We start from the raw sequence: 16,761 nt of genomic DNA, 5'->3' as shown, positions 1-16,761 counted from the left end.
TCTCCACCAATGGCCCTCTACAAGTTTTACAGCTGAGCCAGCTGCATGTAAAAAGGCACACAGAAAATGTGCATGACTTATCTTTGCAAATGCCCTTCTTCATCCCTGAAAACGTCCTCCCATCTTACCTACCTTCTATCTTCTTTCATTAACCCAATGAAAATGTTAATTTCCCAGAAAGCTTTCCTGGAACATCCTTTACTCTGAGGTATATTAGATTACTCCAAACTACTTTTCTATTTCAAATGCACCAATGTTCCAGAGTCATATGCTGACATTCAGCATACCCATCTAGGTTGTGTACTTCTCAGGCACTCACTCCCTTATCATGTCCAATACAAAGCTTTGCTCAAATGCCTTTACAATTCCAATCTCACAGATATTTTAAATCCGTCAGGGCTTTATGTTAGGCATATGAAATCATTTAGATATTTATACATATAAAATTACTTACATAAGATCAAAGTTATCATTTACTTCATTACAAACATGTCTTAAGAAAGGAGAGACTTTTCACAGATTTGGGGGTAGGGGACTTCTCATCCTTTGGACGCTGTGGGTAGAAAACCTGCTAGGTAAGTATATCACATCCCCACCATAAATTAAACATCTTGTTGGTATACAGACCCAATCTTTCATGACATTCAGTTTAGTGTAACTAAAACTTTCCTTTCTGAAACACTAGTCACATCCACTCTAAATTCTAGTCTTACGTAAAATTACCACCAATTCCTAAGTTCCGTAACTCCATGGCGATGCAGGAAGAGAGAATTCAGACTGGTATTATGATTAATAACATCCCCAAAGTCAGAATTATCCCTGATACAATTACAAGACTGAGGACAAGCTAACCTAGCTCCTTGCCACATTTTCTACCTCTTCTATACAACATGATTAATTAGAAATGCAAGGAAGTATGGTAGCAGCAGCAAAGGTTACCAGTCCAATAATAAACAAAGCTCAGTCGGTCAGAGAGCTAAACATCCTGAGTAGGCACAAAGAACTAATACGGCTCCCAAAATGCCTTTTTGTCAGGACCTCTCCAGCAGAGCACCTGGTAGAATAAAGGGCTCAATGAATACTTGTTGAATTATTAGTACTGTGCTAGGGTCCACCTGTGGGATTAAACGGCCTCTGGATAACACAAGAATGGAGGTTTAAAAAAAAATTTTTTTTTAAAGGAAGGAAACTGAAAGGTAGCAAGAGTAAACAAAGGAGGGAAAGCAGAAGCATTTATGGGAAGCAGTGATCGTGCCTGGTGTCAAGATTAATGGCATCTTGGACACCTAATTGACTTCAAATTCTCACAATATAAGAAAAGAGGAAAACAGTTAACATTAGTTTTTATTTTCACTCAAACAACCTCTCTCTTTGCTTTCATAAGTAAATCTAGCCTTACTCAGGTAAGAAACAGAGGTCTTCAAAATCTCAGAAGTTACATAATGCCTCTTGAGTTAGAGTACAATCCATGAGATGAAGAAAATTTATTGTAGCAGTATTAAATAGGAAAGTTATACAAGTGGTATGTACATCACAAGATCAAGAATAAACATCTAAATGAAATATCTAATAGTATATAAAAGCTCTAAGAAAGAAATGGGATTTTAAGTAAAGTTTTTATATATTTGTGAAAATCTCCATTAGTTTTGAATACTAGGACTATGAATCTACAATGCCCATCATACATTATATACAGAATACTCTCAATGCTACATTTACTGACGTTTCTATGTTCCAGCTCTAAAAGATGCCTACCTTATTATTTCCTGAAATCCTTTCGGTTTCATTTTCAATTTCTTGTCGAATTTCATCAAAATCCGTGTAAAGCTAAAAATTATTGAAACAAAAAGCACAACACTCATAGTAAGATCAAGTTTTTAAGTGAGGGGTTAATAAATTTCAAAAATGTCTACGGATCTGCTTCACAGAATTAGCAAATTTTAACATACATGTATTTTCTGAGCCAAGGAATTCTATATGAGTTTTTCAAAGCTGCCTGATTCCACAACAGTTAATTTCCAAATTACAATAAAGCTCGACTTAATGTGTTTTCCAAATAAACTGCAATGGTTAGAAATGTTACTAAGATTATTTTATAAGGAACAGTTGCTTCAAGGTAACATACCACACCGCCAATGATAAGAAACTAAATTGTCAAATACTTGTACAAAAAAATTTTTCAACATGTTATTTATTCATAATATTCTTGTGTGATTGATTACCTTATTTTTGGTGTGAAGAAATTTACCCCATTCTTCTGCTTCAACCCCTGAAAAAGAAAACTCCGTTTATTGGGAACTATGGGAATTACACCTTTTTATCTTAGGAATTCAAAAAGGCAACACAGTATCATTTGTTTCTAAAATTCTAAAAATTTTGCCACTGACAAGCAATACTTTAAGATCCACTAAATTATACTTTCAATATTTTAAAAATTGTATCCTATATTTCAAGAAGTGACTATTTTCAGTTACTCACAGATCTTCCTTTAGAAATCTAGATTTGAAATCTAGATTCTACAAATAAAATTGTTCACTTCTCTTCATATTTTGTATGTAATTATATCATAACAGAAGTATATGCTTTGTTTTTAAATACCTTACACATAAAGCAGTTTATATAATGAAAGTAACTCAAGCAAATGGCTAAAAGAAGAAAAACTAAGAATCCTACTGAGTAACACAAAAAGCACATTATAACAGATTTACACATATACCTCAAGGTAAAAATTTGCAGTATGTGAATGAAAACAGTTATTAAATCCATTTTTTTTTTTAATTTGGTTTCCTACTGACTACCTATAAGCCACAATGTGTTGTTCCTTTAAAGAGTTCCCTCAGTAGTGCATTCTGTGATTTATATGCACTTTCAAGGTGATTTTCCCCCTTTGGAAGTGAAGGTTGGAAAGGAATGAAATGAGTGTGTGTTGGGGAGGAGGGTGGGACGGACAGACCCTAGCATAACTATTGTACAGAGTCGCTATTTTCCATGAAGTTTCCAGTAATAGGTCTATTCTTCCTGCACTTGCTGAAAAAAAGGAAAATATATTCACTGTAGGCACTGTTTCAAGTAGTCTAAATCTTGGCGAGCAAGTTTTGTTCTAGTTTTCTCAGAGAAACTAGACATGTTTAATTGTACAAAGGTAACCTAACTGCCTTCCCTAAGCACAGCTATTCTGCTTTCGCCAAATTTAGAGCTTTAAATATCTTAATGACCAAGTTTATGAATAATGCATATCAGCCACTGAAATCAAAATAAAAATGACTAAAAGATATTCAAATAAATATTGAAGAAAAAGGGATTCGATTGTTTGGTGGAAATAAGGTAAATAAAACTGGATCCTTTTTGCAAGTAAAATGCTCACCTACTTGAAGCTTAGTACCTTCTTCCAAGAAGTCTCATTGGAGGACTGGAGTAATCCAGGTGAACAGAACTCACAGAAGCAAGTACTACATACCAAAGGGGTGTTTTTAATTTGCCTTATCATATACAAGAGGCCTGGCTTAACAAGCATGTTTTTAAAAATAAAAATAAAATAAATTACATTCACCACCAAAAAAAGCCTGCATTCTGATGCAATGCCAAGAGGTAACGAGAACCACCTGCAATCAATCAATGTGGATAGGCAAATAAAAATGGAAGAAAAATAACGGACACAGCCTGTAAGAGTACATAAGCACACATGCAGGCATACTAGAAAAAGAAGGGCCAAAAACAAATGGATAAAGGAAACCTTTAGAAAGGTGTCTTGAGTTTTTCCATGTAGCAGGGTCTGTAGTTAAAGAGAAACAGCACAGAATGATAAGTTTAGTGCTTATCCCTAATATTTTAAACCTCTTTAAAAAATCAAATGTGCAGAAACCTGAACACATTTCAAATGCACAGAGCATTCAATTACTCAAAATTTACAACTGTAATTCCCACTACCATTAATTATAATTAAAGGGATGTAGAGATTTTAAGTGATATAAATGAAGCATACTGTGTGTCATAATTTACTGTTATTTTCCATTACAACTAATTGTGTTACCTCTGGTTTCTAGTTCTAACACAACTGGATTAAACTTAATTCACTCTCCAAAAATTTGCCTTAAACATTTGATATATCTGATATCTATGACTATGGGAAAAGATAAATTGCCTGGTACAAAAAAATCTACAAAGCATACCAACCACATCTTTCAACACCTCGAAAGTAAATATATACAAGTATTTACCCTAGTCACAAAGATTGAGCTTTATAAGGGATTATTATGTTCTTTGAAATATATTTAATTTATTGAATTTAAATTGAATATATTGAATTTAAAAGAACACAAACAATTTTCGTCTTTAATCAGCATGCTACTGTTGGATTTTGCCTAAAAAGAAATCTGAGGAGGGACGCCCGGGTGGCTCAGATAGTTAAGCGTCTGCCTTCAGCTCAGGTCATGATCCCAGGGTCCTGGGATCGAGCCCCACATAGGGCTCCTGGCTCAGCAAGGAGCCTGCTTCTCCCTCTCCCTCTGCCTCTCTCCCTGCTCATGCTTTCTCTTCTCTATCTCTGTGTCTCAAATGAATAAATAAAATCCTTAAAAAAAATTAAAAAAAAAGAAATCTGAGGAAAGCTTGATTTATTTCTTAAAATATATGAAAGATAATCATGAAGTTCAAAGTTCATACTAAACCACCATCTTACTCTAATGTTTCTGGTAAGATTTTATCAGAAAATTCTTTTACATTGGCAAAAGGGGGTGCAAGCTGAGGAATTCTATACATTGACACCTCAATTATCATATCTGGTTGGCAGAATAAAGGATTTCCACACTGAATAAAATTTCCTGATAATTAAACTATGTCTATTAAACATTAAAATATTTTTGGGGGCGCCTGGGTGGCTCAGTCTTAGAAGCGTCTGCCTTTGGCTCAGGTTATGATCCCGGGGCCATCAGGCTCCCTGCTCCGCGGGAAGCCTGCTTCTCCCTCTCCCACTCCCCCTGCTTGTGTTCCCTCTCTCACTGTGTCTCTGTCAAATAAATAAAATCTTAAAAAAATAAATAAAAAAATAAACATTAAAATATTTTCATCAATTTTGATGGACCTGTATCTAAAAATGGATTATACTACTCCATGTCATTCTAAAACTAACCTATTATTGGTAACTTGGGGCTTTCTTACATAACAAAGCCCTCTGAGGCTATAAATCCCTATACAAAATGGTTAGAGACTGATTTTTTCTTTTTTGAAAGTTCCATCTGGTTATGTTTTCCTTCTTTTCTCCTCTCTGGTTGTCAGACTGTCAGGTAGTTCATACTCTTCTTGTGGCTAACTAAATATTTATTTGCTTCATTATTTCTGATTTTTCTCTGGGTTACAAAGATTTATGATAAGGTAGACTGTTTATCCTGAGGATAAAGAGGCTCCGGTGAGAAACTAAGGAACTATGCTAGTTATTAATAGGACATATGAAATTTAATACTCAAAACTTATTTAATCTATTTTGTGTTCTGGGTAGCTGAGTTGTCATTTTAAGTGAGGTTTTGTGTTTTTTTATATAAAATATAAGCACTAAGCTTTGAAAAAAATATATATATAGGTTAAGATATGCAGACTTGCTGACCACCACCAAGAAGAGACACATGAACAAAACATAGTGAACATACAAGCAGAGATACTGAGGAACTGACATTTCTGTAGCTGAAATGCACACCCTTTTCTAAAAACACTGCCTAGCTCTGCAAATAGTTTCTGAGAGGCAGGATATCTATCATCTGCCCTTTTCATGGTGACTGAAGAAAATAAAAAGTTAAAAGAAAGAGACCTAATTAATGCCATATGGTTTCTTAAAGTCTTAGTTTAAGGTATTTGGTAAATTTGATGACATAAGTTAGTGGGAATGAAATTTTAAGGGTTATTCTACATATATATATATATACATGAAGCTGAACCACAGGTTAGTTCAAAATGATTAAATTCAAGGCTCAGAATTTCAATAATAAAGAAATATTACAGAAATGCAAAGTAATGAATAATATACCAAGACACTTCCTAATACAATTAAGAGGCTCCTACATACGCTCTGGCAGTTTATCCAAAAATATTACTTGTTAACATCTACAACTTCATTAACCTGCTTCAGTGATTAACTTTCCTACATCATGACAGGGTTTTTTTTACTTCTTTAAAAAAAAAAAAATCAGGCTATCACCACCAATGTTCCATCATATAATAATGGAAAAATAAGATACAAATTAAAGTAACTTCAATTTCATCAATACTATCATCCCTTCTTAGGTCAGAATCTAAGAAATAGAATGAAAGTGCACTGAAAACAGATCTCTGCAGATAAGTAACAAACATGGTACTCTGCTGCAAATGTAATAATTACAGCATTTTACAGACTTTTATAAGACAGAAAGTCTGAGCCAAACACTGAACAAGGAAGATTAAGTATATTATTTTCATCAAACATTCCAACCTCATTAATATAAATAGGACACATACTTAATAAGCAATTTAACATCTTTTATAGACATAGCATTTCTCAAAATATTTTCAGTTTAACCAAAGAAAGACTGCTATAAAGGACAGTATATATTTTCTTATCTTAATATTCCACATTTACTCTTGCAGGAGTGGGTGGATCTTAAAAATCAGAATAGTATGTGCTATGTAGGTAAGCCTTAGCAAGAGAAGGATAGTAAAAAAAAATAAAAATAAAAGAACCCAAACCCTTTCTAAAAATAATATTTTATTAGCTTCAAGGGCAAAAGATTCAAAATTAGCAGGTACATGGTAAGACCAAAAAAAGGGAAGGTGAGATAACACTGCTATACTGAAAAGCAAAGTCATTTTCATTGTATTTAAAGTCTTTTAAACTAAAATCTAAATTATTTAAATTTCTAAATCAAAGTTAGAAAGTAAAAACATTGTTTTAAACACTAGGGAAAAAAGCTTATTAAAACACTCCAAAAGACACAACTTTTTTCTTTAAAATAACTGATTCCAATTTACCCAGTAACTTACTAAATCCTAAGCATTAGTAACAGTTTACTAATAAGCTGAATTACCAAAAAGGTACTATTCCTAACAAGTCTACTCATGGTCCTCAAAACAAAACTTACTCTTTTTTCATAAGAGAAATGATGCATTCCACTTCTCTTCACAGGACTCCTGCTTTTATTATAGCCACTGATTTGTCTAATCAATTCATGATTTTTTAAGCAAAATTCACAAGCAAAAATGAATAATTTTTAAACAATTTTTATTCCAATTCTAAAATTTACCATTTTCTTCTCCTGTTGTTTTTCGCTTATCTTCGGGTGAAACATGGACTAGCTGCAGAATGAGAGGTCTCCGGGTGACAATACCAGTGCCTCTGGGAAGCAGGTCCCTCCCCACCAGGCTTTCTAGTACTGAGCTCTTTCCACTGCTCTGAAAACAGAATACACAAGACCAAAATTAGTTTCTCCACAGATTTTTTTTTTAATTTATTTATTCATTTGAGAGAGAGAGCATGTACGCACATGAGCACGGGGGAGGGGGGCACAGAGGGAGAGGCAGAGAGAGAATCTCAATCAGACTCCCCGCTGAGCACACAGCCTGACACAGGGCTCAATCTCACAACCCTGAGATCATGACCTGAGCCGAAACCTGGACACTCAACTAACTGAGCCACCCAGGCAACCCCCCCCAGATTTTCTTTTAAAAGATTTTATCTATTTTTTGACAGAGAGAGAGAGAGCTCATACAAACAGGTGGAGGGGCAGGAAGAGGGAGAGGGAGAAGCAGACTCCTCGCTAAGCAGAGAGCCTGACACAGGGCTCAATCCCAGGATGCTGGGATCATGACCAAAGCCAAGGCAGATGCTTAACCAACTGAGCCACCCAGATGCCCCCCTCCACAGATTTTGTTTTTTACAACTCAATAAAACTATACTAATAATGCACCATACAAAGAAATTAAAGGAAAAATTACTGCAAAGATGTTTAAAATTAAAGTTGTTATATTTTCTATTATATGATCTTTGTTTATAATAAAAAAATATTAAAGTCCCACTCTCCCCCGAAAATTTAAAAAATAAAAAATAAAAGTCCCACTCCGTTATAATTTTCCCACCTTTTTCGATACTCCCAAATCAGGTTTTCAAAACCTGTATAATAGTGGTATGTAACATTATGCCTATGAGAGTATTTACTTTAAATGGGGTAGTTCTATAACCTGCTTTTATTTTTAATGTAGCAATCATGGTATCCATATCAATATACTAACTTCTGCGTTTAATAATTAAGTAGTATTCTACTGTTTGTAAAGCCAAACGTGGACTTGGGCATTTAAATGGTTTTCACTATTGACAACACTGCAGTGCACGTACTTTATACATATAACCTTACTCACATATTACCTTACTAGTTTTATTCATTAAATGAAATGGCTGTGATTAAAGAGCAGAGGTTTTAAGCATTAACAGATATTGTCAGACTGCACACAGATGGCAGGAACCAAGCCATATTTCCCATGCAATTTGCTACACCGCCATCAGCACTGGGCATTATCACTTTTTTGAACCTTTGCTACTTTGATAGACGAACACTGACAACTCATTTAAATTTACATTCCTTTATTACTAAAGTCAAGGACCGTTTTGTTTAAAGGCTTTCTGTATTTTTCAGTGATTGCTCAGATGCTGGCATTTTATGTTTCTTATTAGCTTATAAAATTCTTTATCCATGTAAGTATTTCATTTTTTGCTCTGACTATTCCACAACTTTTTATTTTGAAAATTTCAAAGCCACAAGGGTTTTCAGATTAACAGTGGATGTTCATATCTTAACAAAGATGCACCAATTAACGTTTTGACACATGCTTTAGGTCTGTTCTTAAACACACACACACTTCTTTTTCTTCTGTTCTATTTGAGTTAATTATATATATCATGACACTTCATCCCTAAATATTGCAGCATACCTATCTCTAAGAACATTTACAAGGGCATTCTTCTATATAAGCGTATGCAGTGATCACACTCAGGAAACTTAACATAGATACAATACTAAAGAACAGTAGATTATCAAATAATATATAAAACCCATATCTATACATCTTCAATGTTTATAAATTTATTTTCTTAACTATAATATTTTCTGTACAGAATATTTTTTCTATGCTATACTTCTTCTTAGTCAAAACCAGTACAACTTTTACTTTCATATTTTCTACAAAGGCAAAAATACTAAATTCATCTATTGTATCAGAAAGAATCTACAGAAAGCAGATGGCCCACTCAAGTTAGGTTAATTTAAGGAGAATTTATTTACAAGCAGACTGTATACAAAGGGTAAGGCTCACAGAAATCACAAGGGATAGTACAATAACCCAGGCTAGTAACAACAGAGAAGTTCTTACCACCTACAGGCCATGAAGAAAAAACTAGGATTTTGAGAAGAGGGAGAGCCAGCCCAGGGCATGTACATATGGAGAATGAACCACAGGAATAAATACCCAAGCTTTAACCTACAATTCCTGCCAGGCTCCCCATTTCCAAATCCTATCAGACGCCAGAGGACATAGGGGCCCATTCATGTTGTCCAGATGGGTCTCCTCTGATAACGAACAGGAATGTTGACTGGAATAGTCAAATTGAAGATTATGTGTCACACCTGGTATTGCCAGGTTTTAGTGTCTTGGTTTATGCTTCTCATTAAGAAAAATGGGGTGATTTCTATCATTTCTTTTCTGTATTCTGTATTCTAAAAAAATCTGAACATGGAAATTTCCTGTTCTTTATGCATTTGATGAAACCTGTCCATAAAAAAAAGAAACCATCTAACTCCCGGAATTTTCAAATTTACAGGTATAACTGCTTATAATATTCTTAGAAATTGTTCATTTTTCTTCTAATATTGTCTTTATGTTGTCGTTTCTTCTAGCCAGATTTTCCAGTTGATTTTTTTTTTTTAAGATTTTATTTATTTGACAGAGAGAGACACAGCACGAGAGAGAACACAAGCAGGGGGAGTGGGAGAGGGAGAAACAGGCTTCCCACTGAGCAGGGAGCCCGATGTGGGGCTCGATCTCAGGACCCTGGGATCATGACCTGAGCCGAAGGCAGATGCTTAATGACTGAGCCACCCAGGCGCCCCTTCCAGTTGATTATTAAATTGATTTTACTGGTCAAATCTTTTACTGATTTCATTTTATAGTTATTTTTCTAATACTGTTAATTTCCACTTCTTCCCTTCTCCCCCCAAAAAATGAGGGGTTATCTTTTCTTCTTTTTAAAACTCCTGGAGTTAAACATTTAGCTTATTTCTCTATCTCAGCTACCAACACTTGCCCCACCCATCCATACACATACATACATTTCTCAAACTGAGTTGTCTCTATCTTTTCCTCTATACAAAGAATTATGATTCTCAAGGACACAGTTCATGACAGAATTAGAATACACAATTACTCATTTGCTTTTATTTCACATTAGTCTCCAAATATTACCAATGTTACCACCACCAATAAGATAACTGAAAATAGCTTTTTAAATGTTTTGCATTTAGCCCCTCCATTCTCTTTCCTACCTCTTTACAGACCCTTTTTTAGCCATCATTTGATTCTGCCAAGTGTCATGCTAACATCAGTCCTTATATTAATGCCTCTCTAGTCATTTTGATTCTCTGAAGCTTGTTCTCTAGTAGATTCCTCAGGAGGGCTAACAGAAACAATATTCTTCAAATTCTAGCATACATATAACAGTTTGTGACTTTTATACTTGAAAGGTAGCTTGTTATATATAAAATCTTGGGCTCATACACTCTTGAATATCTTAGATATAAAATTTCCACAATAAATTGTGTCTTCTCTAGTAAATCTTCTCATAAATGTCTTCTCTCGGGGCACCTAGCTTGTCTGCCTTTGGGTCAGGTCATGGTCCCAGGGTCCTGGGATGGAGCCCCACATCAGGCTCCCTGCTCGGCGGGAAGCCTGTTTCTCACTCTCCCACTCCCCCTGCTTGTGTTCCCTCTCTCGCTATGTCTCTGTCAAATAAACAAACAAAATCTTAAAAAAAAAAAAAAAGTCTTTTCTCATGAATGGTTACTGTTGAAAAGTATAACAATAATCTGATTTTCCTTCTCTTATAAGAGACTTTCTGAATTCTTGTCTGCATGTCTGAGAGCTTTCTATTTTTCCTTTAAAGTCCAATAATTTTACTAGACTACGTTATGTGTCCGGGTTGGTCTTTCTGTGTCAATGTTCTTAGGTATATGCTGTGCTTCTTCAAAATGGAATTCCAAATCTGTTTTTAATTCAGTTAAATTTTTAGTATCTGTTCTGTTCCCTTACTATGTTTATTTTCCTCTGGGGGATGGGGCTCCCATTATACATATGTTGGATCTTCTTTGCCTGTTTTCAATATGTTAACTTCTGTCAAATTCGTTTTACAACTCTTTCTTAACCTTACTTTTTTTCAAGTTTCTCATAATTGTACATTTATAGTAGCATGCTTCAGTAACTTTAAAGTAAAAGGTAACAGTCCTATAAATTACTGATGAAGTACAATAAAGAATATCTGTGTTGCACATTTAAATCACTTAATTTTTTTTAGTTTTTAAAAATATACTTTTTAAAGATTTTATTTGACAGAGAAACAGAGAGAGCACAAGCATGGGGAGAGACAGAGGGAGAAGCAGGCTCCTGGCTGAGCAGGGAGCCTGATGAGGGGCTCGATCCCGGGACCTGGGATCATGGCCTGAGCTGAAGGCAGATGCTTAACTGACTGAGCCACCTGGGCACCCCTAAAACACTTTAAAGAACTCTGTCATTATCTACATCGAGAGTTATCTACATATATTTTTATATAAAATGAGGATTAGAATTAAACTGCTACCTGGTTTCCATTTTTCTTAAAATGATTTAATGTGCATAGATTGAGTCATGTCTGAATATTTATTCTCTACATGATGGACTCTCCACTTCTGAAATGTCATGATATGACATCCTTAAGGTCTGTTGATGATTATATATTTATTGCTTTTAGGGCCAACAATTTCAAATGATACTTTATATTGAAATAAGACACTTACTGAATATTATTATTGTACTTCAAGTCTAATTTTAGTTCCAGAGAAAGCAGTGCTGTCTTAAAAGGTTCGGATAAGGTTTTTTCTCTTACTCCAGGAAGATCACTTAACAACAAATACTTGAGGTTTCTTAAGTGATATAAAGCAATGATGCCTTTGTCTGTGATATTCCCACATGAAATTATTTCCATTTCCAATATGCTTTTTTGTAAATTTTCAAGTTTACCAAGTCTCTCCAAACAGTCATCCTCAATATAATGACACTCACATAGTCTTATTTTTTCAACATGCTGTAGGTCCTCCAGGTGATCAAATCCAATTCTCATGATACAAGAGTGGTGGCATCCATCGCCTGAATCTTCTATTTGTCCAGAGGTCCTGTTGGGAGGTGGCCATAGTGTTTCTGTCACCTCTCCTGGCCAGGGTAGCGCACCATAGCCCCACAGTGCAGCAGCCACTCCGATGCTGCCCTATTGGGTCCCACATCCTTGATGTGTTCGTAATCCACTTTATTAAACACTGCATTCAACCAGCCCCAGAAGTTTCTGCAGTCACATGACCATGGGAGTTTAAGCCACACAACTGCTGGGAAATTTTTCCAAACAGCATCATTTGATAGCGCCGTTGGTAGGGAGGGCTCTTACCCTTATTTTTAATGTTTTTCCTTTTCATCTTTCTCCCTCAAGGTACTGTCTATTTGTTCTTGTATTCCTTCCGTTCCCTTCATTTTAAAATAAATGTTCATTTCTAGTATTTTACTAAGTTCTATCACCTAGTTTTTATTTTTCTTATGCAAATTTGTTTTTTTAATGCCTTGTGATTATGTCTTGTCTTGCCTTTTGTCTTAATATCTAATTGTTTTCAACTGTTTTGTGGATATGTCTTTCTGGTGTGCTTTCTTGTCTACAGGCTGCTATTCTGAATCTCATTTTTCTTTAAAAACTTTGTGAGATTTGACATCACTTTCTAAACTTTAGAAAAAAGCTTGGCCTAGAATAGCTATTCTAACTTCACACTCTAAAACTCCCTCATTTACATATAATGTTCAAAAATATAGTTCTTTGTTTTCTGATATCTTGTCTCTCTCTCCAGCACTTTTCTCAAGATCTTCTCTTTCCTTTGCTGTATTCTTCAGGCGATGCTCAGTTATATTCTCAGTTCTTTGGCACTCTGATAATTGGTCCTGGAAAGGAGCTTTGGTTGGTTAGTTTTCAAAGTTTCACAAAGGTGCTCTAGTCCCTTAAGACTTGATCACAGACCTCTCTCACACACCGATTATCTGTGTGTGCAAAACCCCACCCTAGTTTCAGCTGTTACTCTTAACAGCTTGGACTGGCCGTCCAAGATTTCCAGTGATTGCTTTTTGTCTATTTTTTGATTCCCAGATTCATCTGATGTTCCACTTCTTCCCTCTTCCTCTTCCTACATAGATAATAATACACAGGTCTTGGAGCTGTTTGTGGTTCGTCCCCAACCTACTGGTATTGGAGGATTTACAGAGAAACATGGTCAACTCATTTTCTTGTAAATATTGTAGGGGCACCTGGTTGGCACAGTTCGTTAAGTGTCCAACTCTCAGTTTCAGCTCAGGTCATGATCTCAGGGTCCTGGGATCGAGCCCCACATGAGGCTCTATGAGTCTGCTTGAGATGCTCTCTCCTGCTCATGCATGCTCACTCTCTCACTCTCTAAAATAAATCTTTAAAAAAATGTTGTAAATGATCGTGGGTTTTGCGTTTCCCTATTCTATGTGTCCCATTTTTATGGGAAAGTCATACAGAGATTAGAAAACTATTCTATCACTGTTGTCATCTCAGAAACCATAATATGGAAATTTAGCCCATTTGGAAAAACTGAGACTAATGCTTAATATTATACTTTTTTTACATTATTCAGTCATGAAAAGAAATAAAGTACAGATACATGCTACAACATGGATGAACCTCAAAAACATTACGCTAAGTGAAAGAAGTCAGTCACAAAAGGCCACATATGCTTATACGAAATGTCCAGTACAGGCAAGATAGCAGATTAAGTGGCTGCCAAGCACTGGGGATGGAGGGAAATGGGGAGGGACCGCTAATGGATACAGGTTTATTTTTTAGGATAAATGAAATACCTAAAACTAGATTATGGGGATGGTTGCACAACTCTATAGACATGCTAAAAACTACTGATTATACATTTCAAGCGGGTGAACTTTACAGTATATAAACAACATCTCAATAAAGCCGTGAAAAAACAAAATAAAGGAGAAAAAAGTTTCAAATGAATTACAAATTTTAAAAAGTACTAGAGAATATTAAAGTATATCCTCCTGACTCCCTAATACATAAAATGTACAAACTAGACAAAAAAAATTGATAATTCAACTACAGTAAAATTGAAGTTTTTTACTCATACAAAAAAAATTAAGGGAAAAATATTTGTGATTCCCATAACTGACAAAGAACTAGTAAGCAAAATGCAAAAATAACTTCTACAAATCAGTAAGAAAAAGATGAATAATCTAATAGAAAATAATGTGTTGAGATAGTAACAGAGACTCACAAACAGAACCACAAAAGGACAAGAGAAAAGATGCTCAAACTTGTTAATAATCAGGGAGATATAATAAAACAATTAAATACCATAAATTTAAAACATGACAATAAACAAGAGTCCTGTCCAAGATGGCAACTTAAGATGCTGAACTCACCTAGTCCACACACACCAAATCCCACCTGATTATACAGCACTTCCTCCAAAGAACTGAGGTCAGCCTGAATAGCTTTTACACCACAAAACAAAGAGGTCACATAGAAAATGGCAGGAGAGCCAGAGAAACCAGACACCATAAGGAAGGGAACCTCTACCCGCAACACTGTGAACTGCAAGAGGGAGGCATAGTACGAAGGGACTATGGGCAGATTCATCTGCCCTGGGGCACAGAAAAAAAAAACTGTGGTTTAAAAAAGCATATAAAAGATCCAGCCATACAACTCCCCCAAACAGTGGGGGAACTGCTGGGACTCTCTCCAGACTGGAGAAGCTGGCAAGTGCCACAGTTTACGTTCACCTTCCACCTTGATAGTGCAGAGGGGAGCAGGGTTCCAGGTGCCATAGCCAACCCACCACCTCACAGAGTACTGGGCCATAGCCCACATCAGCCATAGCCACAGCCATCCCATCAAGGCAGCACCAGTGTGGCACACATCAAGACACCCTTGGTCAGCACTCACTACGGCTCCAGCTGTCATGGCAAGGTGACAGGCACTAAGTACCCCCCAGAACACCACAGGCCCACACCACCTTGACTCAAGACAGCTTGCAAGGGCACACCCCTGGCAAGGGCACTCCAGGACTACCTGGCTCACACCTGCCTGGATCCAGCCACTCTGCCAAGGGACCCCCTGCATGGAGCACCCCAGGAACCCCTGGCCCATGATGACTCAGTTCCAGCCACCTGACCAAGGAATCCCCTGAGTAGAGCACTCCAGATCCCCTGGCCTGCACTGCATCTTGTCTGCACCTTAACAGGGCACCACCTACACAGGGTGCTCCAGGATACCCTGGCCCACACGAGACCTGGCTCTGGTCCCCCGCCAGGGCACCCCCTGCATTGAGTACCCCCAGACATACCAGCTTGCACCCACTTCAGATTCAGCAATCCTGCCAGGGTGCCCTCTGTGTGGAGAACCCAAGGACCAGCTCATATCCACTTCAGCTTTAGCTGCCCTACCAGAGTGCCCTCTGTAGGGAGAGACCTGGGACCCCCAAGCTTGCACCCACTTCATCTTCAACTGCGCTGCCAAAGCACCCTCTGAGTGGAAAGCCCCTGGACCACCCAGGCCCATGCCCACTTCCTTGCTGGCCATTCCACCAGGGCAGCCCCAGCACAGAGAGCCCCAGCACAGAGAGCCCCAGCACAGAGTGCCCCAGGGCCCCACTCCAGACACAGCTCCAGCCAGCCAAAGTCACCAAGCACACACAGTCTACACAGGGGATGACTATACCCAAGACCACACCTTCAAATTTAGGAGAAGTAGCTGTCCCACCCAATTCACAGAAACAAACAAAGTCAAACAAGATGGGACACCAAAGAATATGTTCCAAACAAAAGAACAGAAAACCTCAAAAATATAACTAAATGAAACAAAGATAAGGAATATGCCTTATAAAGAGTTTAAAGTAACGATCATATAGATGTTCTCCAGACTGCCAAGAAGAGTGGGAGAACTCAGTTGAGACCTTCAATAAAGAGGCAGTAAACACGAAAAAGATGTAATCAAATTTGAAGAAAACATTAACTACAATGGAAAATACACTAGAGAGAATCAACAGCACATTAGAGGATACAAAAGACTGAATCAGCAATCTGGAAAACAGGGTAATGGAAAGCATCCAAGCTGAAGAGCAAAAAGAAAAGAATTTTTTAAAATGACAATTAGGCTGAGGGATCTCTTGGACAACATCAAGTGAATTAACATTCATATTATAGGGGCCACAGAAGAAGAGAGGGGAAAAAAAGGTCAAAAAACGATATGAAGAAATAATAGCTAAAAACTTCCCTGACCAAGAAGGGAAGGAAACAGACATCCAAGTTCAGGAAGCACAAAGAGTTGCAAACAAGATGAACCCAGGAAACTCACAGCAAGACAACATAATTTAAATGGCAAAAGTTAAAGAATTTAAAAAGCAGCAGGAGAGAAGAAAAAAATTATGTAGA

The 16,761-nt window shown here is 36.7% G+C and overlaps 1 protein-coding gene and 1 pseudogene across 4 annotated transcripts in view; both read right to left on the bottom strand.

Annotated features, from left to right (window-relative positions):
• Positions 1-16,761, bottom strand: part of DNM1L (dynamin 1L) — a 49,766-nt gene that overhangs the window by 20,978 nt on the left and 12,027 nt on the right. For all 4 annotated transcript variants that reach the window (XM_028113177.2, XM_028113181.2, XM_028113178.2 and 1 more), the window contains exons 2-4: positions 7,266-7,413; positions 2,223-2,269; positions 1,756-1,827 (exon numbers count right to left, since the gene is read on the bottom strand). In XM_028113177.2, the coding sequence (XP_027968978.1) occupies positions 1,756-1,827; positions 2,223-2,269; positions 7,266-7,413 (267 nt within the window). The remainder of the gene's footprint in view (positions 1-1,755; positions 1,828-2,222; positions 2,270-7,265; positions 7,414-16,761) is intronic.
• On the bottom strand, positions 12,053-12,665 carry LOC114216576 (ATP synthase subunit s, mitochondrial pseudogene; annotated as a pseudogene).

This window comes from Eumetopias jubatus, unplaced genomic scaffold (genome assembly GCF_037043125.1).
Source record: "Eumetopias jubatus isolate StellerSeaLion01/CBP00866 unplaced genomic scaffold, mEumJub1_p1.0 scaffold_8, whole genome shotgun sequence".
NCBI classification, from domain to species: Eukaryota; Metazoa; Chordata; class Mammalia; order Carnivora; family Otariidae; genus Eumetopias; species Eumetopias jubatus.
This window is presented reverse-complemented; position numbering and strand designations above follow the sequence as displayed.